This window comes from Pithys albifrons, chromosome 7 (genome assembly GCF_047495875.1).
Source record: "Pithys albifrons albifrons isolate INPA30051 chromosome 7, PitAlb_v1, whole genome shotgun sequence".
In the NCBI taxonomy this organism is placed as follows: Eukaryota; Metazoa; Chordata; class Aves; order Passeriformes; family Thamnophilidae; genus Pithys; species Pithys albifrons.
The window spans coordinates 2,160,534-2,186,127 of NC_092464.1; the positions used below are offsets into that span (position 1 = coordinate 2,160,534).

The window sequence follows — 25,594 nt, forward strand, 5'->3', positions numbered from 1 at the left end:
AGGCTTTGCCACCAAGTGGGAGAGCAAAAGGGATGTTTTATTGGGAATAGCTGAGCCCAAGGGTGGCATTCCAGTTGGGAATTGTGCTGTGGAACCATGCAAAGTGCTGGTTGCTTTTGTGGCAGCTGAGAGGAGGTTCCTGCTTGATTTCCCTGATAAATCCCTGCTCTTGGGAATGCTGTGCCTTGGAAGAGCCTGTGGGAAGGTGGGAGGACATTCAGATTCCTCCTTAGCAGCTTGGGTGGGTGATATGCTTAATTAACAGTGCTCTAATTGCAATCAGGGCTGTAGCTTCCTAATTGGGGTGTGAAATCAAACCCTGGAGCAGTTTGAGGGCTGACTCTGCCTGAGAATTCCAGATTTTCAGGACTCAGGGAGGAGCCAGCACTTCCACATCCAGGCTCCAGCTCAGCCTAACTAGTTCCCTGGAAAAAAAAGAAGGAAAGGATAAGCTGAGCTGCACCTGGAAGCAGGAAAGGTCTTAAAATCCTTGAGCTGTGAGCAGACAAAGCAGAGCTCAAGTGCAGTTTGGAAGCACAGGGAATGTGGTTCAGTGTTTTATCCACAGGGAATTTCTGTCCCCTTCCCTGAATGCATGTTCAGAATAAAATAAGATTTGGGTTTTCCTTTATCTGGGAGTATTTTATCCCTTTCAAAGCTGATGAATGTGCTCCCTCCCTACCTTGTAGTAAAGCTCTTTGTACTGGTAACCAGGGAAGGGAGTGAGTTTTCTCCAAACCCTTTGGAAAAAACTGGGAATTCAGAGCAGGGCTGTATCTATTGCTGCTTTCAGGTGGTGCAGCAAAGCCTCAGGAGGTGGGGACAGGGAGCTCAGGTCCAGCTTCTTGAAATCCTCGTTAGCACTCAAGGATGTCAACACCTTCACAGTCCTCTTGAGGTCAAACACAGCATGGAGCATTCCCAAGGTGGAAATGGCAGCTTTGGGAGTGTTCTTGGCTGAAGTCTCCTCATCCAGGCCCTTTTCCAGCACAGCAATCCTGTTCTCTGCAATCACTTTGAGGAAGTTGTAGAACTCCTTGTAGTCAATGCCCGTGCAGGACTTCATGATCAGCTAAAGGGGAAAAGGGGGAACAGCATGGAAATGGAAACAGCACAGTGAAATTCCCAGGAAAAAAACACAAAATCACATTGTAATTATATGGAATCACAAATAATGATGTTTCATAATGTTTTGGTGATTGGTATTTGAAATGGCAGCAGCCCCAAAGCAAAGTCTCTTCCTCCCCATGTCCTGAATTGCTGTTTGGAAGGAAATGGGCCCAGCATTAACAGCTTCCAGAAATAACCTTTCCATTGGTTTCTTGGCTAAGGTTGTGGAAGGGAATGAATTCTTTCCCAGGCCAAACCAGGGCAGCACAGAAGACAAAACCCTGCTCAGGATAAAGACATTCTCTTGAAGCATCACTGTGCAGACCCAGGAACCTGCTGGCACATCCACCTGAACGTTGCTTGTTTTGGATTCCCTGCTTGGAATTCCAGGATGGTTTGGGTGGGAAGAGACCTTAAAGCCCATCCAGTGCCACCCTGCCATGGGCAGGGACACCTCCCACTGTCCCAGGGTGCTCCTTGGACACTTCCAGGGATGGGGCAGCCACAGCTGCTGTGGGAAATCCATCCCAGTCCCTTCCCACCCTCACTCACAGCCAAGAATTCCTTCCCAGTATCCCTCTGGCAGTGGGAAGCCATTCCCTGTGTCCTGTCCCTCCCTCCCTTGTCCCCAGTCCCTCTCCAGCTCTCCTGGAGCCCCTTCAGGCCCTGCCAGGGGCTCCCAGGTGTCCCTGGAGCCTTCTCTTCTCCAGGTGAACTCCCCCAGCATTCCCAGCCTGGCTCCAGAGCAGAGCTCTCCAACCAGGAATGATCTTGAGAAGATAAACTGAAGGAGAGCAGTTAAACATTTGCTTTCCAGACAACATCCCATGGGTTGGACTTGATGATCTCAGGGGTCTTTTCCAACCCAACTGATTCTATGATAACAAACACCCTCTGGCACAAGCTGATGAAGGGAATATTTGACTTCCTGCCCAACAGAGCTGTCACCACTTCCTAATTCTTTATGAAACATGGAAATTCCAGGTAGGAGGTGAAGGACTCAGAGTGGTTCAATGAACCCCTGGAATTTGGGATCCCTGAGCAGATTCAGGCAGGCAGAGCCACACTGTACCTGGCATTGCAGGTGCCAATCATCCATAGGGTCCTTCCACTGGTTGATCTCCCTCTGGACAGCTGCCAGTTCATCCTGCAGGAAGCACCACATGATGGCCACGTTGCAGCCATTCACCCAGTTGTGGTTGATGGAGATGGTGTCCTCCTGCAGGGAGGAATAACAACAAGGACTGTTCCAGTTGGGAGGTTTCCTCAGCAAAGGAAAAGCTCCCCTGGCACCAATACCAAGGTGTCTCTTTCCATGTTGCTGATTTGTGCATTTAAGAGTGGGAGAAGGTGAGGGGAGAAAGGGGAGTGGTTGTTAATTTGGGGATGTGATGATGAAGATCAGTTTGGTGGCATTTTCATTGTTAAACTACAATTTACAGTCAGAACCCAAGAATAACCTCCCCACAGGTCTCTGTCCCTCCTGCAATCCTGTTTCTGAGTGACTGGAAGGATTTAATGACAAAAAGAACAGGAAAAGAGGATGCAGGGAGTGGTTTCATTGCATATTTCCCTATGACCCCGGGAGCTTTGGAATTCAGGTTGGGTTTCAGCCATCAGACAAGCCCAGAATGGCTTGGGTTGGAAGGATCTTAAAGACCATCCCATTCCATGGGCAGGGACACCTCCCACCAGCTCAGGTTGCTCCAGCCTGGCCTTGGACACTCCCAGGGGGCATCCAGTGTCTCTGTGCCAGGTGGAATTCCTTCCCAACATCTCAGGTTGCTCCAACCTGGCCTTGGACACTCCCAGGGGACATCCAGTGTCTCTGTGCCTGGTGGAATTCCCTCCCACCATCTCAGGTTGCTCCAACCTGGCCTTGGGCATTCCCAGGGATGGGGCATCCAGTGTCTCTGTGCCAGGTGGAATTCTTCCCAACATCTCAGGTTGCTCCAACCTGGCCTTGGACACTCCCAGGGGACATCCAGTGTCTCTGTGACAGGTGGAATTACCTCCCAACATCTCAGGTTGCTCCAACCTGGCCTTGGACATTCCCAGGGGGCATCCAGTGTCTCTGTGCCTGGTGGAATTCCCTCCCAACATCTCAGGTTGCTCCAGCCTGGCCTTGGACACTCCCAGGGGACATCCAGTGTCTCTGTGCCAGGTGGAATTCCTTCCCAACAGCCACGGATTGACCTTCCCTCCTAAACCTTTTGCTCTCTCTACATTTTTTGCCTTTTAAACATTCTGGGATCCCTGTTGGGCAATGAGAGTTTGAGCTGCTCCAGCCTGGCCTTGGGCATTCCCAGGGATGGGGCATCCACAGTGTCTCTGTGCCAGGTGGAATTCCTTCCCAACATCTCAGGTTGCTCCAACCTGGCCTTGGACACTCCCAGGGGACATCCAGTGTCTCTGTGCCTGGTGGAATTCCCTCCCACCATCTCAGGTTGCTCCAACCTGGCCTTGGACATTCCCAGGGGGCATCCAGTGTCTCTGTGCCAGGTGGAATTCCTTCCCAACATCTCAGGTTGCTCCAACCTGGCCTCGGACACTCCCAGGGGGCATCCAGTGTCTCTGTGCCAGGTGGAATTCCTTCCCAACATCTCAGGTTGCTCCAACCTGGCCTCGGACACTCCCAGGGGGCATCCAGTGTCTCTGTGCCAGGTGGAATTCCTTCCCAACATCTCAGGTTGCTCCAGCCTAGCCTTAGACATTCCAAGGGATGGGGCATCCACAGTGCCAGGTGGAATTCCTTCCCAACACCCCCTTGAACAGCCACCTCCCACCAGCTCAGGTTGCTCCAGCCTGGCCTTGGGCATTCCCAGGGATGGGGCATCCACAGTGTCTCTGTGCCAGGTGGAATTCCTTCCCAACAGCCACGGATTGACCTTCCCTCCTAAACCTTTTGCTCTCTCTACATTTTTTGCCTTTTAAACATTCTGGGATCCCTGTTGAGCAATGAGAGTTTGAGCTGCTCCTGCCTGGCCTTGGGCATTCCCAGGGATGGGGCATCCACAGTCTCTGTGCCAGGTGGAATTCCTTGAGCAGACACAGATGGATCTTCCCTCCTAAACCTTTTGCTCTCTCTACATTTTTTGCCTTTCAAACCTTCTGGGACCCCTGTTAACCCCCTGGACAACGAGAGTTTGAGCTGCTCCTGCCTGGTTGTGCCCCTGGCTGTCCCCAGGTGTCTCACCAGGTTGTACACCTGGTGGTGCCACCCACTGGGGATGAAGACAATCTCGCCAGGCTCCTGCAGGATCTCCAGGGGGGGCTGGCTCTGCCCATAGCGAGGGTACACCCTGCTGTCCTGCAGGCTGGGGGCAGTCACATCGAAGGGGAGGTTGCCATGCAGGTCCTTCAGGAACTCCTCCTGCCCTGCTGGGTACAGCAGCCACTTCTTCCTGCCACAGATGTTGGCAGACCAGCTGTAGGAGCGGAAAACGTCGGCGTGGAACGGTGTCCTGTGGGCAGAGCAGAGGGGTGAGCAGAAGGTCATCTTGCAATTCATCTTGAAGTCTCAGATTCAGAGATATTGATCCTTTTCCTTCATGGAATTTTATGTGGTTTTATCTCTATAGGTTTATCTGGACCTACACTGAGTGTTTTCCATCCTCTGTGCTCCTCCATCACTTTAGTTTTTAAGGTATCCCACAAATCCCAGCAGGAGATTCTGTGATGGGAACTGATGAAAATCCTTCAACCAAAGCAGGGTTGAAATTGTCACCTGCAGAACATCTGACTCATCTGAGGCTTCTGCTGACCCTGCAAATCACAAGTGGCTGATGATCCCAAGGGAATTTCTGGTCTAAATCCTTACATAAGGTACAAGATAATTTTTGGCAGGTTTTGTGTGGACAATTCAGGGCTTTTCCTTTCCTAGAGGGGTCAGCTCAGAACCAAATGAGCTGCCTGGGAGATGAGGCTGGATGGATTCAGGTAGAAGAGTGTGGTGATATCCTCAAGGAGAATGGGAGAATCCCTTGGGAAATTAAACCCCAAAATGAGTATCTAGAAGGAGAGAGACCCCCTCAGTGCTTACCAGGAGCCCTTGGGTCCCATGTAGACAAACCTATAGTCATCCACAGCCACAGCATCCCAGTATTCATTGAGCCAGTCCGAGGAGAAGTACACGGGGGTTGTGTAAACATCCTGCTCTGGGAAGGCCCTGGGAAAGGTCAAGGGTTGGAAAGGGGGCTCAGGAAAATGGGACAATGCTCCTTTCCCTCCAGAGTCCAGATGCAAAGAGCAATCAGCTCTATCCTTTAAAATCCCAGGATGGTTTGGCTTGAAAGGGAACTTAAGGATCATCCAATCCCAACCTAGTGGACACCTTCCACTTTCCCAGGTTGCTCCAGCCTGGACATGGACACTTCCAGGGATGGGGCAGCCACAGCTGCTCTGGGAAATCCATTTCAGTCCCTGCCCACCCTCCCAGCCAGGAATTCCTTTCCAGTATCCCATCTATCCCTGCCTTCTGGCAGTGGGAAGCCATTCCCTGTGTTCTGTCCCTCCAGGCCTCTCCATCTTTCCTGGAGCTCCCCCAAATCCTGGAAGGCCACCATAGAATCATAGAATGGATTGGGTTGGAAAAGACCTCCGAGATCATCAAGTCCAACCCTTGGTCCAACTCCAGTCCCTTTACCAGATCATGGCACTCAGTGCCACGGCCAAGCTCAGCTGAAAAACCTCCAGGGATGGGGAATCCACCCCCTCTCTGGGCAGCCCATTCCAATCCCTGAGCACTCTCTCTGCAAAGAATTTCTTTCTGCTCTCCAACTTCAATTTCCCCTGGCAGAGCTTGAGCCCATCGTGCCCCCTTGTCCTATTGCTGAGTGCCTGGGAGAAGAGACCAACCCCCACCTGGCCAGAACTTCCCTTCAGGCAGTTCCAGACAGTGCTGAGGTCACCTCTGAGCCTCCTCTTCTCCAGGCTGAACACCCCCAGCTCCCTCAGCCTCTCCCCACAGCACTTGTGCTCCAGTCCCTTCTCCAGCCTCGTTGCTCTTCTCACTTGGGTTGGAAAAGACCTCCCAGATCATCAAGTCCAACCCTTGATCCAACTCCAGTCCCTTTACCAGATCATGGCACTCAGTGCCACGGCCAAGCTCAGCTGAAAAACCTCCAGGGATGGGGAATCCACCCCCTCTCTGGGCAGCCCATTCCAATCCCTGAGCACTCTCTCTGCAAAGAAGTTTTTCCTGCTCTCCAACTTCCATTTCCCCTGGCAGAGCTCGAGCCCATCGTGCCCCCTTGTCCTATTGCTGACATTTGCTGACCTTTAGGCCACCCCAAAGCTTTCCCTTTCCCAGGCTGAGCAATCCCAGCACTCCCAATTAATTCCCAGGGCTCTGTGGGCACACAGAGGTGCCCCCCAGTGCTCCCACCTGCTCAGGTGCCAGTCCTTGAGGTAGAGGCAGCCCCGGGAGGAGCGGTGCCCGTTCCGGATGTATTCCTGCCAGTACTGCACGTATTCCTTGAAGGGCAGCTGCTCCTTGGGGTTGGAATTGTACTCCTTGGCATCACAGTTGGCCACGGGCACCACGGCCTCTCCTGGGAAAGGAGCTCAGGTGAGCAGGGAAGGATCAACTCCCTTCCCTCCCCTTCCCCCCCTGCAGTGGCCCCGGGGACCTCCAGGTGTCCCAGGTCCCATCCAAACAAGGAACAATCCCAGTCCCGGGATCCTCATTCCAGGCAAACCGACTCAAACCAGATCCCATTTATGGAATGGCACCTGAATTTCCAGGGATTTAATTCACGTGTCCCAAATTTTCCTGGGATTTATTTAATATGACCTGAAATTCCCTTTTAAACTCCACGAGAAGTGGGCTCTGGATTACTATTAAATATGTTAACTATTAATATTAATCTATTAGCTAATTATGTTACATTAATTATTAGTTATAATAATTATACAATTATTAGTTATAGTAATTAATATATTAACTAATATTAACAAAATCTATATTATTAAATAAAATATTAACATATTACTGATACATATGAACTATATATTATCTACTTGTCATATTAATTATTAGTTATAACAATTAGTTATAGTAATCAATGTATTAATTAATAAAAATATTAATTAACATTAACAAAATCTGTATTATTAAATAAAATATTAACATATTACTGATACATATGAACTATACATTAACTACTTATTTGTCATATTAAATATTAGTTATAACAATTAGTTATAGTAATCAATGTATTAATTAATAAAAATATTAATTAACATTAACAAATTCTATATTATTAAATAAAATATTAACATATTACCTGATACAAAACAACTATATATTAATTAATTAATTGTTATATTTTTAGTTATAATAACTAGTCATATAATTATAAGTTATAGTAATTAATATATTAATTATTTAATCTATTAACTAATATTAACAAATTCTATATTATTAAATAAAATATCAACATATTACCTGATATATATTAACTCTATATTAACTAATTATTTGTTATATTGATTATTATTTATAACAATTAGTTATAGTAATCAATGTATTAATTAATTAAAATATTAACTAACATTAACAAATTCTATATTATTATATAAAATATTAACATATTACCTGATACATAATAACTATATATTAACTAATTATTTCTTATACTTTTAGCTATAATAACTAGTCATTTAATTATAAGTTATAGTAATTAATATATTAATTAATTAATATATTAACTAACATTAACAAATTCTATATTAAATAAAATATTAACATATAACCTGATATACATTAACTATATATTAACTAATTATTTGTTATATTATTAGTTATAATAATTAGTTTTGTAATTATTATAGTAATTATCATATTAACTAATTAATATATTAACTAATTAACATTAACTAATTCTATATTATTATATAGAATATTAACATATTACCTGATATATATTAATTATTTATTAACTAAGTATTTGTTATCTTATTAGTTATAATTAGTCATATAATTATAGTAATTAATTTATTACCTAATTAATATATTAACTAACATTAACAAATTCTATATTATTAAATAAAATATCAACATATTACCTCATATATATTAACTATATATTAACTAATTATTTGTTTTATTAATTATTTGTTATAATTAGTTATATAATTATTAGCTACAGTAATTAATATATGTCCTAGTTCAGCTGGAGGGACCAGCTAACCCTGTGTGGGGGTGATCAAACCTGTGTATTCCACCCCCTCTATTCATTCCCCAAGGACAATGGGCCATTAGCAGCAGCTGCCCAGGGAGCCATTATCAGCTTCACACCCAGCCTGAGGGGGGCGGAGCTGCTAATGGGCCATCAGCAGCTCAACAACCCCTGGCTCCCAGAGTTAATCACCCATTGTGTGAGTCCCCGCCCAGGGGGAGGGACTGAGAGCTCCCTGAGGGTACATAAGTGGTGGGTAAGAAGACCTCGGGGACCTTCTCGTTGGATCCAGAGCAGCAGCAGGACCTCGACAGCAGGAGATCACCACTCTCGCCCAGACCACAGCCCTCGCCTGCACCAACAGGTTTTTCTTTTCCTTTTACTCTGGACTTGGGGGAGCCACAGGGGTCTCAGCACAAGGGCAAACAAACCCCCCCTTGGGTTTGTGCCCCAGGACACTGGGTTATACTGCTGGGGTATTGTGAGTTGAAAGCAATTTCCCTTGTGTATCAGTGTTGTTATTGTAATATTATTATTAAATTTTAGGTCTGACTTATAATCTCTCTCGTGGTGAGTTCATTTTCCCTGCTGGTTCACCTTCAAACCAGCACATCTTTTGGCGCCCAACGTGGGGCACGAGAGAGAAGTCAGAACTACAATTTCATTTTGTGTATTTGGGTACAGAAACTCCCTGACTACCATGTTGCTTGATGTATTCATGTGGATGGTGTATCTGGGCCTGTTCATATTTCGACACATGGGGAACCATGTGCCTGTTTTGATGCTCTCTTTAATACCAGGGAGAAGGATCAAAATTGCTTTATTAATATACTATGTTTATGTTGTCATAACATCAGAAGCAATGAATTTCATTGTGAATGTATATTCAGTCTGGTCTGCCTGTCCTGGTTTGGGTTGTTACCTCTGGGGTCTCATTAAAAATAGCACCGAGACTGTGGGGAAAACAGGCGGAGATGGTTACTTCCACCTTTTCACCTCTGCTACAACAATCATTGAAAATATTGAGCTTCCTTTTGATGTTAGGGACAGCATAATCCTGCTGTTAGTGTTGCTTTGTCTCCTCTGTACTGTATACACCATGTTTAGGGTCAGAACTGGGCTCTCTAAGGAGACTTGCTGGAGACCTGCCCTGGGAGCGGATGATGTTGAGTGGCACGGGAAGTGGGAAGATATGGGCCAGTATTTGGAGACCTTCTCTCCTCAAATGATCTGGAAATTCACCCCGGAACAACTGCAGGACCCTGCCAAAATGCTAAGCTATGTGAAAGGAAGATGCTCTGGTAGTCCCAGAGATGTGCAGCTCACAGCAACCTGCTGGGCCCTGGCCACTGCCTACCGCACACTGCTTGGTGTGGTACAGCATCATCAGGAGGAGGAGAAAAGGAGCAAATCCACAGGCGCCATGTCCACCCAGACCATGACTGAGCCAGAGAGGAAGAGAGATACATCAACCAGCGCCATGTCCACACAAACCATGGAGGAGCCAGAAGGACAACAGAAACCGATAGCAGTTGCCCCTGTCCAGAAAAGAAAATCAAAGACCAAATCAGTTCGTATAGTGCATGACGAGGAAGAGTCAGGACCTTCATCTCAGGCAGAAGAAATGGAGCCAGAAATAATCACCCGGTCCCTATCCCTGGGAGAGCTGCGTGAGCTCCGGAGAGAGTTCACACGACAGGCAAATGAGTCCATCTTGACCTGGCTACTTCGAATCTGGGATGCTGCAGCCAATGATACAATTCTAGATGGGAGTGAGGCAAGGCAGCTGGGATCCCTGTCTCGAGATGTTGTCATTGATCAGGGCATTGGAAAGAGACAGGAAACTCTCAGCCTCTGGCGGCGACTGTTGTCAAGCGTGAGGGAGAGATATCTTTGTAAGGAGGACCTCCACGTACAGCAAGGACAGTGGAACACGATGGAACAAGGTATCCGGTGCTTAAGGGAATTAGCCGTACTGGAGATAATCTTTTCAGAGGATGAGAGATTCCCTAAAAGTCCAGATGGTGTCCAGTGCACATCCCAGATGTGGTTAAAATTTGCACGACTTGGGCCAGAAATGTATTCTCGCTACCTTGCAACATTGCAGTGGAGAGAGGGAGAAGACAAGGTGGGTGCACTGGTCAGCAAACTCAGGATTTATGAAGACACTGTCACTGCTCCATTACGAGCCCATGTCTCAGCTGTGGAAACAAAACTGGCTGAACTGGAAGAGAAGATTAAGGAAGGACTCTTTCATATCTCTCCAGAACAAACAAGAGTCTCGGCCATCAGAAGCAGGCGTCTTCCAGCTAAGGAGAAAGGGTACACTCCACGCGGCAATCTGTGGTTTTACCTCCATGAGCATGGAGAAGATATGAGGAAGTGGGATGGGAAACCCACCTCTTCCTTAGCAGCTCGGGTACGTGAATTGCAAAGAGGCACAACTAACACAGGGAATTCTTCAAGGTTGAAGGCTGCTCCGGTCTCTCGTGGGCAAGGCTCCAGACAGTATAGGAATGATGATGTTATGCCCGATCCTCTTGAAGGAACCTCCCGGTCATATTCACAGGGAGAGCGCAGTGAATACCATGACCAGAACTAGGGGGGCCCTGCCTCTAGCCAGGTAGAGGAGAGGGACAATCGGGTTTATTGGACTGTGTGGATTCGGTGGCCTGGCTCATCAGACCCACAGAAATACAAAGCTTTAGTGGACACTGGTGCACAATGCACGTTGATGCCATCAGGATACGTCGGGGCAGAATCCATCTCTATTTCTGGGGTAACAGGGGGATCCCAACAGCTGACTGTACTGGAAGCTGAAGTCAGCTTGACTGGGAAGGAATGGCATAGACACCCCATTGTGACTGGTCCAGAAGCCCCGTGTATCCTTGGCATAGACTACCTGAGGAACGGATATTTCAAAGACCCAAAGGGACTGCGTTGGGCCTTTGGCATAGCTGCTGTGGAGACAGAGGAAATCAGACAGCTGAGCACCTTGCCTGGCCTCTCAGAGGACCCTTCTGCTGTGGGACTGCTGAAAGTTGAAGAACAATTGGTACCGCTGGCCACAGCCACAGTGCACCGTCGGCAATACCGCACTGACCGAGACTCTGTGACCCCCATACACAAGATCATTCGTGAGCTGGAGAGCCAAGGGGTGGTCAGCAAGACTCACTCACCCTTTAATAGCCCCATATGGCCAGTACGAAAGTCCAGTGGAGAGTGGAGGCTGACGGTGGATTACCGTGGTCTCAATGAGGTCACACCCCCCCTGAGTGCCGCTGTGCCGGACATGCTGGAGCTTCAGTATGAGCTGGAGTCCAAGGCAGCCAAGTGGTATGCCACCATCGACATTGCCAATGCCTTTTTCTCCATTCCGTTGGCAGCAGAGTGCAGGCCGCAGTTCGCTTTCACCTGGAAGGGGGTGCAGTACACCTGGAATCGACTGCCCCAGGGGTGGAAACACAGTCCCACCATTTGCCATGGACTGATCCAGACTGCATTGGAAAAGGGTGAGGCTCCAGAACATCTACAGTACATCGATGACATCATTGTATGGGGGAACACAGCAGGGGAGGTTTTTGAGAAAGGAAAGAAGATAATCCAGACTCTCCTAAGAGCTGGTTTTGCCATTAAACGAAGTAAGGTCAAGGGACCTGCTCAGGAAATTCAGTTCCTAGGAGTGAAGTGGCAAGACGGGCGTCGTCAGATTCCAACAGAGGTGATCAACAAAATAGCAGCTATGTCCCCACCGACCAGCAAGAAGGAAACTCAGGCTTTCCTAGGCGCCGTGGGCTTTTGGAGGATGCATATCCCAGAGTACAGTCAGATTGTAAGCCCTCTCTACCTTGTGACACGGAAGAAAAATGATTTCCAGTGGGGCCCTGAACAACAACAAGCCTTTGAGCAGATTAAACAGGAGATTACCCATGCAGTAGCCCTTGGGCCAGTCAGGACAGGACAGGATGTGAAGAATGTGCTCTACACTGCAGCCGGGGAGAATGGCCCATCCTGGAGCCTCTGGCAGAAAGTACCTGGGGAGACTCGAGGACGACCGCTGGGATTCTGGAGTCGGGGATACAAAGGATCTGAGGCCAGCTACACCCCAACGGAGAAAGAGATCCTGGCAGCTTATGAAGGAGTTCGAGCTGCCTCAGAAGTGATTGGCACTGAGGCACAGCTCATCCTGGCACCCCGACTACCAGTGTTGGGCTGGATGTTCAAAGGAAAAGCTCCTTCTACCCATCACGCCACTGATGCCACATGGAGTAAGTGGATTGCTCTGATCACGCAGCGAACCCGGATAGGGAATCCTAATCGCCCTGGGATTTTGGAAATCATCACCAACTGGCCGGAAGGTGAGAGTTTTGGATTGTCCTCTGAAGAAGAAGAGGAGCAGGTGACTCGAGCTGAGGAGGCCCCACCATATAACCAGCTACCAGAAGAGGAGAAGCGATATGCTCTCTTCACAGATGGCTCCTGCCGCATTGTAGGGACAAGCCGGAAATGGAAAGCAGCTGTATGGAGTCCTACACGTCGAGTTGCAGAAGCGACTGAAGGACAAGGTGGATCAAGTCAGGTTGCAGAGCTGAAAGCTGTTCAGCTGGCTTTGGATATCGCCGAACGAGAGAAGTGGCCAAGACTCTACCTTTACACTGACTCGTGGATGGTGGCCAATGCTCTGTGGGGATGGCTGGAGCGCTGGAGAAAGGCCGGCTGGCAGCGCAAAGGGAAACCCATCTGGGCGGCTGAGATGTGGCAGGACATCGCTGCCCGGGTAGAGAAGCTGAGTGTGAAGGTCCGTCACGTAGATGCTCATGTACCCAAGAGCCGGGCTAATGAGGAGCATCGTAACAACGAGCAGGTGGATCGAGCTGCCAGGATCGAAGTTTCTCAGGTAGATCTGGATTGGCAGCATAAAGGTGAATTGTTTCTAGCCCGATGGGCCCATGATGCCTCTGGTCATCAAGGCAGAGATGCAACATACAGATGGGCTCGTGACCGAGGGGTGGATCTAACCATGGACAGTGTCTCACAGGTTATCCATGACTGTGACACATGTGCTGCCATCAAGCAGGCCAAGCGGGTGAAGCCTCTATGGTATGGTGGACGGTGGTCGAAATACAGGTATGGGGAAGCCTGGCAAGTTGACTACATCACACTTCCCCAAACACGCCAAGGCAAGCGCTATGTGCTGACCATGGTAGAGGCAACCACTGGATGGCTGGAGACATACCCCGTATCTCACGCCACTGCCCGGAATACCATCCTGGGCCTTGAGAAACAAGTCCTGTGGAGACACGGCACCCCAGAGAGAATAGAGTCTGACAATGGCACCCACTTCAAGAACAGCCTCATAGACACCTGGGCCAGAGAGCACGGCATTGAGTGGGTGTATCATATCCCCTACCATGCTCCAGCTGCCGGGAAAGTTGAGCGATGTAATGGACTGCTGAAAACAACCTTGAAGGCGTTGGGTGGGGGAACTTTCAAACACTGGGAGCTGCATTTGGCAAAGGCCACCTGGTTGGTCAACACCCGGGGCTCCATCAATCGAGCTGGCCCTGCCCAATCAGAACTCTTGAATACTGTAGATGGAGATAAAGTCCCTGTGGTCCATATGAGAGGTATGTTAGGAAAGACTGTTTGGGTTAGTCCCACCTCAAACAAAGGCAAACCCATCCGAGGGATTGTCTTTGCTCAAGGACCTGGTTGCACTTGGTGGGTAATGCAAAAAGATGGAGAAACACGTTGTGTACCACAAGGGGACCTAATTTTGAGTGAGAAGAGTTTGTAATGTTTCATTGTATATATGTGTATATATATGTATAGGTAAAAAGGGGGTTAATTTGGGAATGACTAGATGGAGTGGAATAAGGGGTGGATAATGTCCTAGTTCAGCTGGAGGGACCAGCTAACCCTGTGTGGTGGTGATCAAACCTGTGTATTCCACCCCCTCTATTCATTCCCCAAGGACAATGGGCCATTAGCAGCAGCTGCCCAGGGAGCCATTATCACTTCACACCCAGCCTGAGGGGGGCGGAGCTGCTAATGGGCCATCAGCAGCTCAACAACCCCTGGCTCCCAGAGTTAATCACCCATTGTGTGAGTCCCCGCCCAGGGGGAGGGACTGAGAGCTCCCTGAGGGTACATAAGTGGTGGGTAAGAAGACCTCGGGGACCTTCTCGTCGGATCCAGAGCAGCAGCAGGACCTCGACAGCAGGAGATCACCGCTCTCGCCCAGACCACAGCCCTCGCCTGCACCAACAGGTTTTTCTTTTCCTTTTACTCTGGACTTGGGGGAGCCACAGGGGTCTCAGCACAAGGGCAAACAAACCCCCCCTTGGGTTTGTGCCCCAGGACACTGGGTTATACTGCTGGGGTTTTGTGAGTTGAAAGCAATTTCCCTTGTGTGTCAGTGTTGCTATTGTAATATTATTATTAAATTTTAGCTCTGACTTATAATCTCTCTCGTGGTGAGTTCATTTTCCCTTGCTGGTTCACCTTCAAACCAGCACAATATATTAACTAATTAATAAACAAATTAATATTAACCAATTCTATATTATTATATGAAATATTAACATATTGCCTGATATATATTAACTATATTTTAACTAATTATTTGTTATATTAATTATTAGTTATAATAATTAGTTTTATATTTATTATAGTAATCATCATATTAACTAATTAATATATTAACTACTTAACATTAACTAATTCTATATTATTACATAGAATATTAACATATTACCTGATATATATTAACTATATATTAATTAATTATTTGTTATATTATTAGTTATAATGATTAGTCATATAAGTTATAGCAATTAATTTATTACCTAATTAATATATTAACTAACATTAACAAATTCTATATTATTAAATAAAATATCAACATATTATTGTTATATTATTTGTTATATTATTACTTATAACTAGTTACATAATTATTGGTTATAGTAATTAATATATTAACTAATTAATATATTAACTAACATTAACAAATTCTATATCATTATGTAAAATATTGACATATTACCTGACATATATTAACTAAAATTTAACTAATTATTTGTTATATTATTAGTTTTAATAGTTATATAATTATTAGTTATAGCAATAACTATATTAATTAATATATTAACTAATTAATATATTAACTAATTAACATTAACAAATTCTATTTTATTATATGGAATATTAACATATTACCTGACATATATTAACTGCATATTAAGCAATTATTTGTTATATTTTTAGTTATAATAACTAGTTATATAATTACAATTATATAGAATATTAACATATTACCTGATATATATTAACTACATATTAACAAACTGTTATATTATTAGTTATAATTAGTTACATAATTATTAGTTATAGTAATTGTTATATTAAATAATTAATGTATTAACTAATTAACATTAATTCTATATTATTATATAGAATATAAACATATTGACTGATATATATTAACTATATATTAACTCATTTGTTAATAATTAGCTGATGACTGGTCTAATATTAGCCATAATTTATAGATATTATTTATAGTATTTCTAAATACTCTTGCTTAGTTAAATATAAATATTATTATTCATATTCCTTATAATGTCTAGAATTAATTCTATATATTTAGTGTTTATAATATATAAATATAAATATATATAATTATATAAATATATATAATTATATAAATATATATAATTTTATATATATTATATATAAATATATATAATATATATAATTATATATATATTATATATATAAATATATATAATTATATAAATATATATAAAATTATATAAATATATATAGTTTTATATATATTATATATGTTATATATAAATATAAATATATATAATTATATAAATATATATAATTATATATAAATATATATAAATATATATAATTTTATAAATATATATAATTTTATAAATATATATAAATATAAACAATATAAATCTATCTCTATATCTACATCTATATATTTAAATAAATAATATCCATAGGTATTATATTAGATATTCTTTTTGCCATTAAACATATTTATATTAATTATACTGAATTTAATATATTTTGCTATTAAATATATTGATATTAGAGATTATTTTTTCTATGAAATATTTAGCTATTTTACAGCCTGAGGGGAAATTTCACTGGAACTACAAAAATATTTTCCTTTTCCTGAGGAAAGTTTCAGGTTGTTCCTCTGGTTAATGTTGAGCAGGGAAATAAATTGGTTTGGTTTAATCATACAATGGTTGTTTTTTTTAATTTATTTTAATGTGGGATTTAATTTGGGATTGAAATCTGCAAAGCAAAGTGGGAGGAAGGACAGAAAAAGGGTAAATATAATAAGTGTAATAAGGGAAGTATTAATGTAATTAATTAGAGGAAAAGGATCAAGGTAATAAGGAAAAATCAAAGAAAAAGGATCAGTATAATAAGGAAAAATAGAGGAAAAGGATCAATATTATAGGGGAAGAGGAGAGGAAAAGGAACAATATAATAAGGAAAAATGAAAGGAAAAGGATCAATATAAGAAGGGAAAAATAGAGGAAAAGGATCAACATAATAAGAGAAAAATAGAGGAAAAGGGACAATATAATAAGGAAAAAGGAGAGGAAAAGGATCAATATAATAAGGGAAAAATAGAGGGAAAGGATCAATATAAGGAAAAATGAAAGGAAAAGGATCAATATAAGAAGGGAAAAATAGAGGAAAATGATCAATATTATAAGGGAAGAGGAGAGGAAAAGGATCCATATAATAAGGAAAAAATGAAAGGAAAAGGATCAATATAATAAGGAAATTGAAAGGAAAAGGATCAATATAAGAAGGGGAAAATAGAGAAAAAGGATCAACATAATAAGAGAAAAACAGAGGAAAAGGATCAATATAATAAGGAAAAATGAAAGGAAAAGGATCAATATAATAAGGAAAAATAGAGGAAAATGATCAATATTATAAGGAAAGAGGAGAGGAAAAGGATCAATATAATAAGGAAAAATGAAAGGAAAAGGATCAATGTAAGAAGGAAAAAAATAGAGAAAAAGGATCAACATAATAAGAGAAAAATAGAGGAAAAGGGACAATATAATAAGGAAAAAGGAAAGGAAAAGGATCAATATAATAAGGAAAAAATAGAGGAAAAGGATCAACATAATAAGAGAAAAACAGAGGAAAAGGATCAATATAATAAGGAAAAATGAAAGGAAAAGGATCAATATAATAAGGAAAAAGGAGAGGAAAATGATCAATATAATAAGGAAAAATAGAGGAAATGATCAATATAATAAGAGTAGAGGAAAAGGATGAATATTCTAAGGAAAAAGGAGAGGAAAATACCAATATAATAAGAAAAAAATGGAGGAAAATATCAATATAAGGGAAAAGTAGAGGAAAAGGATCCATATTATAAGGAAAGAATAGAGGAAAAGTATCAATATCATGAAGGGAGAGGAAAAGGATGAACATTATAAGAAAAAGGAGAGGAAAATACCAATGTAATAAGGAAAAAATAAAGGAAAATAGCAATATAAGGAAAGAATAGAGGAAAAGGATCTATATAATAAGGGAAAAGGAGAGGAAAATATCAATATAATAAGGAAAAAATAGAGGAAAATCATCAATATAATAAGAGGAGAAGAAAAGGATGACTATTATAAGAAAAAAGGAGAGGAAAATACCAATATAATAAGGAAAAAATAAAGGAAAATAGCAATATAAGGGAAAAGTAGAGGAAAAGGATCCAAATAAATAAGGAAAAAGGAGAGGAAAAGGATTCATATAATAAGGAAAAAGAAGAGGAAAACAAAATAAGGAAAAAATAGAGGAAAGTATCAATATAATAAGGAAAAAATAAAGGAAAATGATCAATATAATAAGAGGAGAGGAAAAGGATGAACATTATAAGGAAAAAGGAGAGGAAAATACCAATATAATAAGGAAAAAATAAAGGAAGATATCAATATAAGGGAAAAGTAGAGGAAAAGGTTCCAAATAATAAAGAAAAAGGAGAGGAAAAGGAACAATATTATAAGGAAAAAGGAGAGGAAAACAAAATAAGGAAAAAATAGAGGAAAGTATCAATATAATAACGAAAAATAGAGGAAAATGATCAATATAATAAGAGGAGAGGAAAAGGATGAATATTATAAGGAAAAAGGAGAGGAAAATACCAATATAATAAGGAAAAAATAGAGGAAAGTATCAATATAAGGGAAAAATAGAGGAAAAGGATCCAAATAATAAGGGAAAAGGAGAGGAAAACAATAAAATAAGGAAAAAGGAAAACAATACATGAGGAAAAAATAGGGGAAAATGTCAATATAAGGGAAAAGGAGAGGAAAATATCAATATAATAAGGAAAAAATAGCAGAAAATATCAATACAAGGAAAAAGCAGAGGAAAAGGATTCATATAATAAGGAAAAAAAGAGGAAAATCATCAATATAATAAGGAAAAAGGGGAGGAAAAGAATATAATGAGGAAAGGTAAAACAATATAAGGAAAAAATAGAGGAAAGTATCAATATAAGGGAAAAGTAGAGGAAAAGGATCCATATAATAAGGAAAAAGGAGAGGAAAAGGACCAATGTTATAAGGAAAAAATAAAGGGAAAAAATATAAGGAAAAAGTAGAGGAAAAGGATTCATATAATAAGGAAAAGGAGAGGAAAATATAATAAGGAACAAATAGAGGAAAAGGATCCATATAATAAGGAAAAATAGAGGAAAATGATTAATATAAGGGAAGAGGAGAGGAAAAGGATCAATATTATAAGGAAAAAATAGAGGGATGCATCAATATAAGGAAAAAGTAGAGGAAAAGGATCCAAATAATAAGGAAAAGGAGAGGAAAATGATCAATATTATAAGGGAAAAATAGAGGAAAATTATCAATATTATGAGGGGAGAGGAAAAGGATGAGTATTATAAGGAAAAATGAGAGGAAAAGGAACAATATAATAAGGAAAAAATAAAGGAAAATAGCAATATAAGGAAAGAATAGAGGAAAAGGATCCAAATAATAAGGGAAAAGGAGAAGAAAACAATAAAATAAGAAAAATTAGAGAAAAGTATCAACATAATAAGGAAAAAATAGAGGAAAATCATCAATATAATAAGAGGAGAAGAAAAGGATGAATATTATAAGGAAAAAGGAGAGGGAAATACCAATATAATAAGGAAAAAATAAAGGAAAATATCAATATAATGGAAAAGTAGAGGAAAAGGATCCAAATAATAAGGAAAAAGTGGAGGAAAAGGATCAATATTATAAGGAAAAAATAAAGGAAAAAATATAAGGAAAAAGTAGAGGAAAAGGATTTATATAATAAGGAAAAGGAGAGGAAAATATAATAAGGAAAAAGGAGAGGAAAACAAAATAAGGAAAAAATAGAGGAAAGTATCAATATAATAAGAGGAGAGGAAAAGGATGAATATTATAAGGAAAAAGGAGAGGGAAATACCAATATAATAAGGAAAAAATAGCAGAAAGTATCAATATAAGGGAAAAGTAGAGGAAAAGGATCCAAATAATAAGGAAAAAGGGGAGGAAAAGGATCCAAATAATAAGGAAAAAAGAGAGTAAAACTATCAATATAATAAGGAAAGAGGAGAGGAAAAGTAACAACATAATAAGGAAAAAGCCCAGGAAAAGCAGAGGAAAATGATTTCAATTTAGGAACAGCAGAGAGTGGGTTCAGTTCAGTGTTCCATGCCTAAAATTCCATAAAAACAAGCCGTGTCCCATCATCCCAACGCTTCCCAGACTCACCAAACTCCCTCAGCAGGTGCTCAAAGTTGGGTTTCCCATCCCGGGTGACCCAGAACCTCCTGCTGGGCCAGCCCTCGGTGAGCGCGGCCGAGAAGAGGCAGGGCCGGTTGGGAATGAGGAATTCCCGGAAAAAGTCCGAGTAGCTGAAGGAATCCACGCGCTCGATGAAATCCACGTGGCCCCCCGGGATCCCCGCGGAGCCCTGGGGGGAACCGCTGGAGTCCCGGAAAAAGGCGGTGGAGCGGGCGAAGGTGGCCCTGTCCATGCGGGAGAGAGGGAGGGAGGGAATCCCTGCGGAGGGAGGGAATTCCTGAGGGAGGGAGGGAATCCCTGCGGAGGGAGGGAATTCCTGAGGGAGGGAGGGAATCCCTGCGGAGGGAGGGAATTCCTGACTGAGCTGGGACAGGATGGAGGGAATTCCTGACTGAGCTGGGACAGGATGAAGGGAATTCCTGCTGAGAGAGGGAATCCCTGCTGAGCTGGGACAGGATGGAGGGAATTCCTAACAGAGGGAGGGAATCCCTGACTGAGCTGGGACAGGATGGAGGGAATTCCTGACTGAGCTGGGACAGGATGAAGGGAATTCCTGACTGAGGGGGGGAATTCCTGCTGAGCTGGGACAGGATGGAGGGAATTCCTAACTGAGGAAGGGAATCCCTGACTGAGGGAAGGAATTCCTGCTGAGCTGGGACAGGATGGAGGGAATTCCTGCAGAGGGAGGGAATTCCTGCTGAGCTGGGACAGGATGGAGGGAATCCCTAACTGAGGGAGGGAATTCCTGCTGAGAGAGGGAATCCCTGACTGAGCTGGGACAGGATGGAGGGAATTCCTAACAGAGGAAGGGAATCCCTGACAGAGGGAGGGAATTCCTGCTGAGCTGGGACAGGATGGAGGGAATTCCTGTAGAGGGAGGGAATCCCTGCTGAGCTGGGACAGGATGGAGGGAATTCCGGCTGAGGGAGGGAATCCCTGACTGAGGGAGGGAATCCCTGCTGAGCTGGGACAGGATGGAGGGAATTCCTAACTGAAGGAGGGAATCCCTATTGAGCTGGGACAGGATGGAGGGAATTTCTGACTGAGGGAGGGAATCCCTGCTGAGCTGGGACAGGATGGAGGGAATTCCTGCAGAGGGAGGGAATCCCTGACTGAGGGAGGGAATCCCTGCGGAGGGAGGGAATCCCTGACTGAGCTGGGACAGGATGGAGGGAATTCCTAACTGAAGGAGGGAATCCCTGTTGAGCTGGGACTGGATGGAGGGAATTCCTGCAGAGGGAGGGAATCCCTGCTGAGCTGGGACAGGATGGAGGGAATTCCTGCCTAAACCAAGATGCAATTCCTGACTGAGCCGGGACAGGATGGAGGGAATCCCTGCGGAGCCAGGACAGGCTGGAGGGAATTCCTGCCTTAGCCTGGATAGGCGGGAAGGAATCCCTGACTGAGGCTGGATAGGCGGGAGGGACAGGATGGAGGGAATTCCTGCCTAAACCAAGATGCAATTCCTGACTGAGCCGGGACAGGATGGAGGGAATCCCTGACTGAGCTGGGATGGAGGGAATCCCTGCTGAGCTGAGACAGGCGGGAGGGAATTCCTGACTGAGGGAGGGAATCCCTGACTGAGCCTGGACAGGATGGAGGGAATCCCTAACTGAGGGAGGGAATCCCTGACTGAGCTGGGACAGGATGGAGGAAATTCCTGACTGAGGGAGGGAATTCCTGACTGAGGGAGGGAATCCCTAACTGAGGGAGGGAATCCCTAACTGAGGGAGGGAATTCCTGCTGAGCTAGGACAGGATGGAGGGAATCCCTGACTGAGGGAGGGAATCCCTGCTGAGCTGGGACCAGCTGGAGGGAATTCCTGACTGAGGGAGGGAATCCTTGACTGAGGGAGGGAATTCCTGCTGAGCTGGGACCAGCTGGAGGGAATTCCTGACTGAGGGAGGGAATCCCTGACTGAGCTGGGACAGGATGGAGGGAATTCCTGCCTGAGCCAAGATGCAATTCCTGCCTGAGCCGGGACAGGCTGGATGGAATTCCTGCCTTAGCCAAGATGCAAATCCTGCCCAAGCCAAGATGCAATTCCTGGTTTAGCCAAGCAGAGCAGATTCTGTTATCCCACAGAAAAACCCCTGGGATTTGAGTCTCTTAAGTCTATAAAACCTCATGGGGAAATAGAGGGAAAACAAGGAGTTGTGCAGGAGCATCCCAGAGTGTTGGGATAACTGGGATCTTCCATAGTCTGTTCCCTGTGGATGGTGGAGCTGCTGCTGGTCCCTTGTCACCTTCTTGCCAGGGCTGGTTCCTTCCTGAAACAGCAGGAACAGGAAAATCAGTGGGATATTCCTGTGGGATTGATTAAGGGCAGGGATGGAGGGAAGGAAAACTCCTGAATATTTGGGGATTTCCCACCTTTCCCTGGCATTTTTCTGTGGATCTGGCAGCAATTATGGCTTAAAAATAAGGGGAATAATTAGGAATAATAAGCAGGGAAGGGGGAAAACTGAGCACAGAGGGGAAGGGAAGGCAAATAAATCCCATGGGATGCAGGGATGGGCTTTGGGAGACACTGAGGGTGAGGATGAAGGGGCTGCCAGGAGGGAATTTCCTCTCATGGAGCTCCAAGGGGACACCACAGTGGGATTAAGGAGCATCCCTGAGGGAATTCCCTCTCATGGAGCTCCAAGGGGACACCACAGTGGGATTAAGGAGCATCCCTGAGGGAATTCCCTCTCATGGAGCTCCAAGGGGACACCACAGTGGGATTAAGGAGCATCCCTGAGGGAATTCCCTCTCATGGAGCTCCAAGGGGACACCACAGTGGGATTAAGGAGCATCCCTGAGGGAATTCCCTCTCATGGAGCTCCAAGGGGACACCACAGTGGGATTAAGGAGCATCCCTGAGGGAATTTCCTCTCATGGAGCTCCAAGGGGACACCACAGTGGGATTAAGGAGCATCCCTGAGGGAATTTCCTCTCATGGAGCTCCAAGGGGACACCACAGTGGGATTAAGGAGCATCCCTGAGGGAATTCCCTCTCATGGAGCTCCAAGGGGACACCACAGTGGGATTAAGGAACATCCCTGAGGGAATTCCCTCTCATGGAGCTCCAAGGGGACACCACAGTGGGATTAAGGAGCATCCCTGAGGGAATTCCCTCTCATGGAGCTCCAAGGGGACACCACAGTGGGATTAAGGAGCATCCCTGAGGGAATTCCCTCTCATGGAGCTCCAAGGGGACACCACAGTGGGATTAAGGAGCATCCCTGAGGGAATTCCATGTCATGGAGCTCCAAGGGGACACCACAGTGGGATTAAGGAGCATCCCTGAGGGAATTCCCTCTCATGGAGCTCCAAGGGGACACCACAGTGGGATTAAGGAGCATCCCTGAGGGAATTCCCTCTCATGGAGCTCCAAGGGGACACCACAGTGGGATTAAGGAACATCCCTGAGGGAATTCCCTCTCATGGAGCTCCAAGGGGACACCACAGTGGGATTAAGGAGCATCCCTGAGGGAATTCCCTCTCATGGAGCTCCAAGGGGACACCACAGTGGGATTAAGGAGCATCCCTGAGGGAATTCCCTCTCATGGAGCTCCAAGGGGACACCACAGTGGGATTAAGGAGCATCCCTGAGGGAATTCCCTCTCATGGAGCTCCAAGGGGACACCACAGTGGGATTAAGGAGCATCCCTGAGGGAATTCCATGTCATGGAGCTCCAAGGGGACACCACAGTGGGATTAAGGAGCATCCCTGAGGGAATTCCCTCTCATGGAGCTCCATGAGGACATTGCAAGGGATTGAGGAAGTTCCATAAGGGAATTCCCTCTCATGGAGCTCCAAGGGGACACCACAGTGGGATTAAGGAGCATCCCTGAGGGAATTCCATGTCATGGAGCTCCAAGAGGACACTCCAAGGGATTAAGGGACCTCCATGTGGGAATTCCAGCTTCCAGGAGGGAATTCCCACCTCAGGAAGCTCCAGGGAGCACCACAGTGGGATTAAAGGGATCCAGGAGGGAATTCCCTCCCTCATGGAGCTTCAAGGGAACATCCAGACACAACATTGGGATTGAGGGATTTCCATGGGAGAATTCCCCCTCAGGAATCTCCAGGGAACACTACAGTGGAATTACAGGGATCCAGGAGGGAATTCCCTCTTCCATGAAGGAATTCCCCCCTCAGGAATCTCCAGGAACCACCACAGTGGGATTAAAGGGATGCAGGAGGGAATTCCCTCTTCCATGAAGGAATTCTCCCCTCAGGAATCTCCAGGAAACACCATACAGGGATAAAGAGCCCTCCAGGAGGGAATTCCCTCTTCCATGAAGGAATTCCCTCCTCAGGAATCTCCAGGAACCACCACAGTGGGATTAAAGGGATGCAGGAGGGAATTCCCTCTTCCATGAAGGAATTCTCCCCTCAGGAATCTCCAGGAAACACCATACAGGGATAAAGAGCCCTCCAGGAGGGAATTCCCTCTTCCATGAAGGAATTCCCCCCTCAGGAATCTCCAGGAACCACCACAAGGGATTAAGGGCCCTCCAGGAGGGAATTCCCTCTTCCATGAGGGAATTCCCCCCTCAGGAAGCTCCAGGGAACAACACAGCGGGATTACAGGGATCCAGGAGGGAATTCCCTTTTCCATGAGGGAATTTCCCCTCAGGAATCTCCAGGGAACACCACACTGGGATTAAGGGCCCTCCAGGAGGGAATTCCCTCTTCCATGAAGGAATTCTCCCTCTCAGGAAGCTCCAGGGAACAACACAGCGGGATTACAGAGATCCAGGAGGGAATTCCCTTTTCCATGAAGGAATTCTCCCCTCAGGAATCTCCAGGGAACACCACAGTGGGATTACGAGATCCAGGAGGGAATTCCCCCTTCCATGAAGGAATTCTCCCCTCAGGAAGCTCCAGGGAACACCACACAGGGATAAAGAGCCCTCCAGGAGGGAATTCCCTTTTTCATGAAGGAATTCCCCTCTCAGGAATCTCCAGGGAACACCACACTGGGATTACAGGGATCCAGGAGGGAATTCCCTCTCAGGAAGCTCCAGGGAACACCACACCGGGATTAAGCGGATCCATGAAGGAATTCTCCCCTCAGGAATCTCCAGGGAACACCACATTGGGATTAAGGGCCCTCCAGGAGGGAATTCCCTCTCACGCACCTGCCGGCTGCGGGGGGGGGGGGGGACCCGGACACCACAGGGCGTCGCACACGCCATCCCCACACGGCACCGCCGTTCCTCCCGCCCTCCCTCCCGCCTCCCGCCGCCGCCAGCAGCCCGAGGAGGGGCCGCTACTCACCCCGGCCCGTCGCGGGGCATCCCCGCGGGGCGAAGGGCGGCGGTGCCGGCTGTGGGTGGTGATGGCGGCGCGGCCGGAACCTCCGCGCGGGGCGGGCGGGGCCGGGGGGGAGGCGAACAGGGGAGCGCAGCGGCGGCGCGGAGCTCGGCCAATGGGAGCGCGCGGGGCGCGGGGCTTGGCCAATGGGAGCGCGCGGGGCTCGG

General features: G+C 45.0%; 1 protein-coding gene across 1 annotated transcript; it reads right to left on the reverse strand.

Moving 5' to 3' along the window:
- Positions 1–610: 610 nt before the first annotated feature.
- On the reverse strand, positions 611–25,476 carry JMJD4 (jumonji domain containing 4). The gene is made up of 7 exons (XM_071560014.1): positions 25,392–25,476; positions 20,087–22,389; positions 6,497–6,662; positions 5,153–5,278; positions 4,307–4,574; positions 2,183–2,329; positions 611–1,072 (listed from the first exon to the last, which is right to left on the reverse strand). Exons 2-7 carry the CDS (start codon positions 20,349–20,351, stop codon positions 761–763), a joined length of 1,284 nt encoding a protein of 427 aa, XP_071416115.1. The 5' UTR covers positions 20,352–22,389; positions 25,392–25,476; the 3' UTR covers positions 611–760.
- Between the last annotated feature and the right edge of the window lie 118 nt (positions 25,477–25,594).

What these genes read in the sequence shown, in the direction of transcription:
- JMJD4 (XM_071560014.1), bottom strand. Translation starts at nt 20,351, where the DNA reads ATGGACAGGGCCACCTTCGCCCGCTCCACCGCCTTTTTCCGGGACTCC. An exon ending in ATGGGACCCAAGGGCTCCTG is followed by an intron (nt 4,575 to 5,152) that starts GTAAGCACTGAG and finishes CTCTGCCCACAG; the next exon opens with GACACCGTTCCACGCCGACG. An exon ending in ATTGGCACCTGCAATGCCAG is followed by an intron (nt 1,073 to 2,182) that starts GTACAGTGTGGC and finishes TTTCCCCTTTAG; the next exon opens with CTGATCATGAAGTCCTGCAC.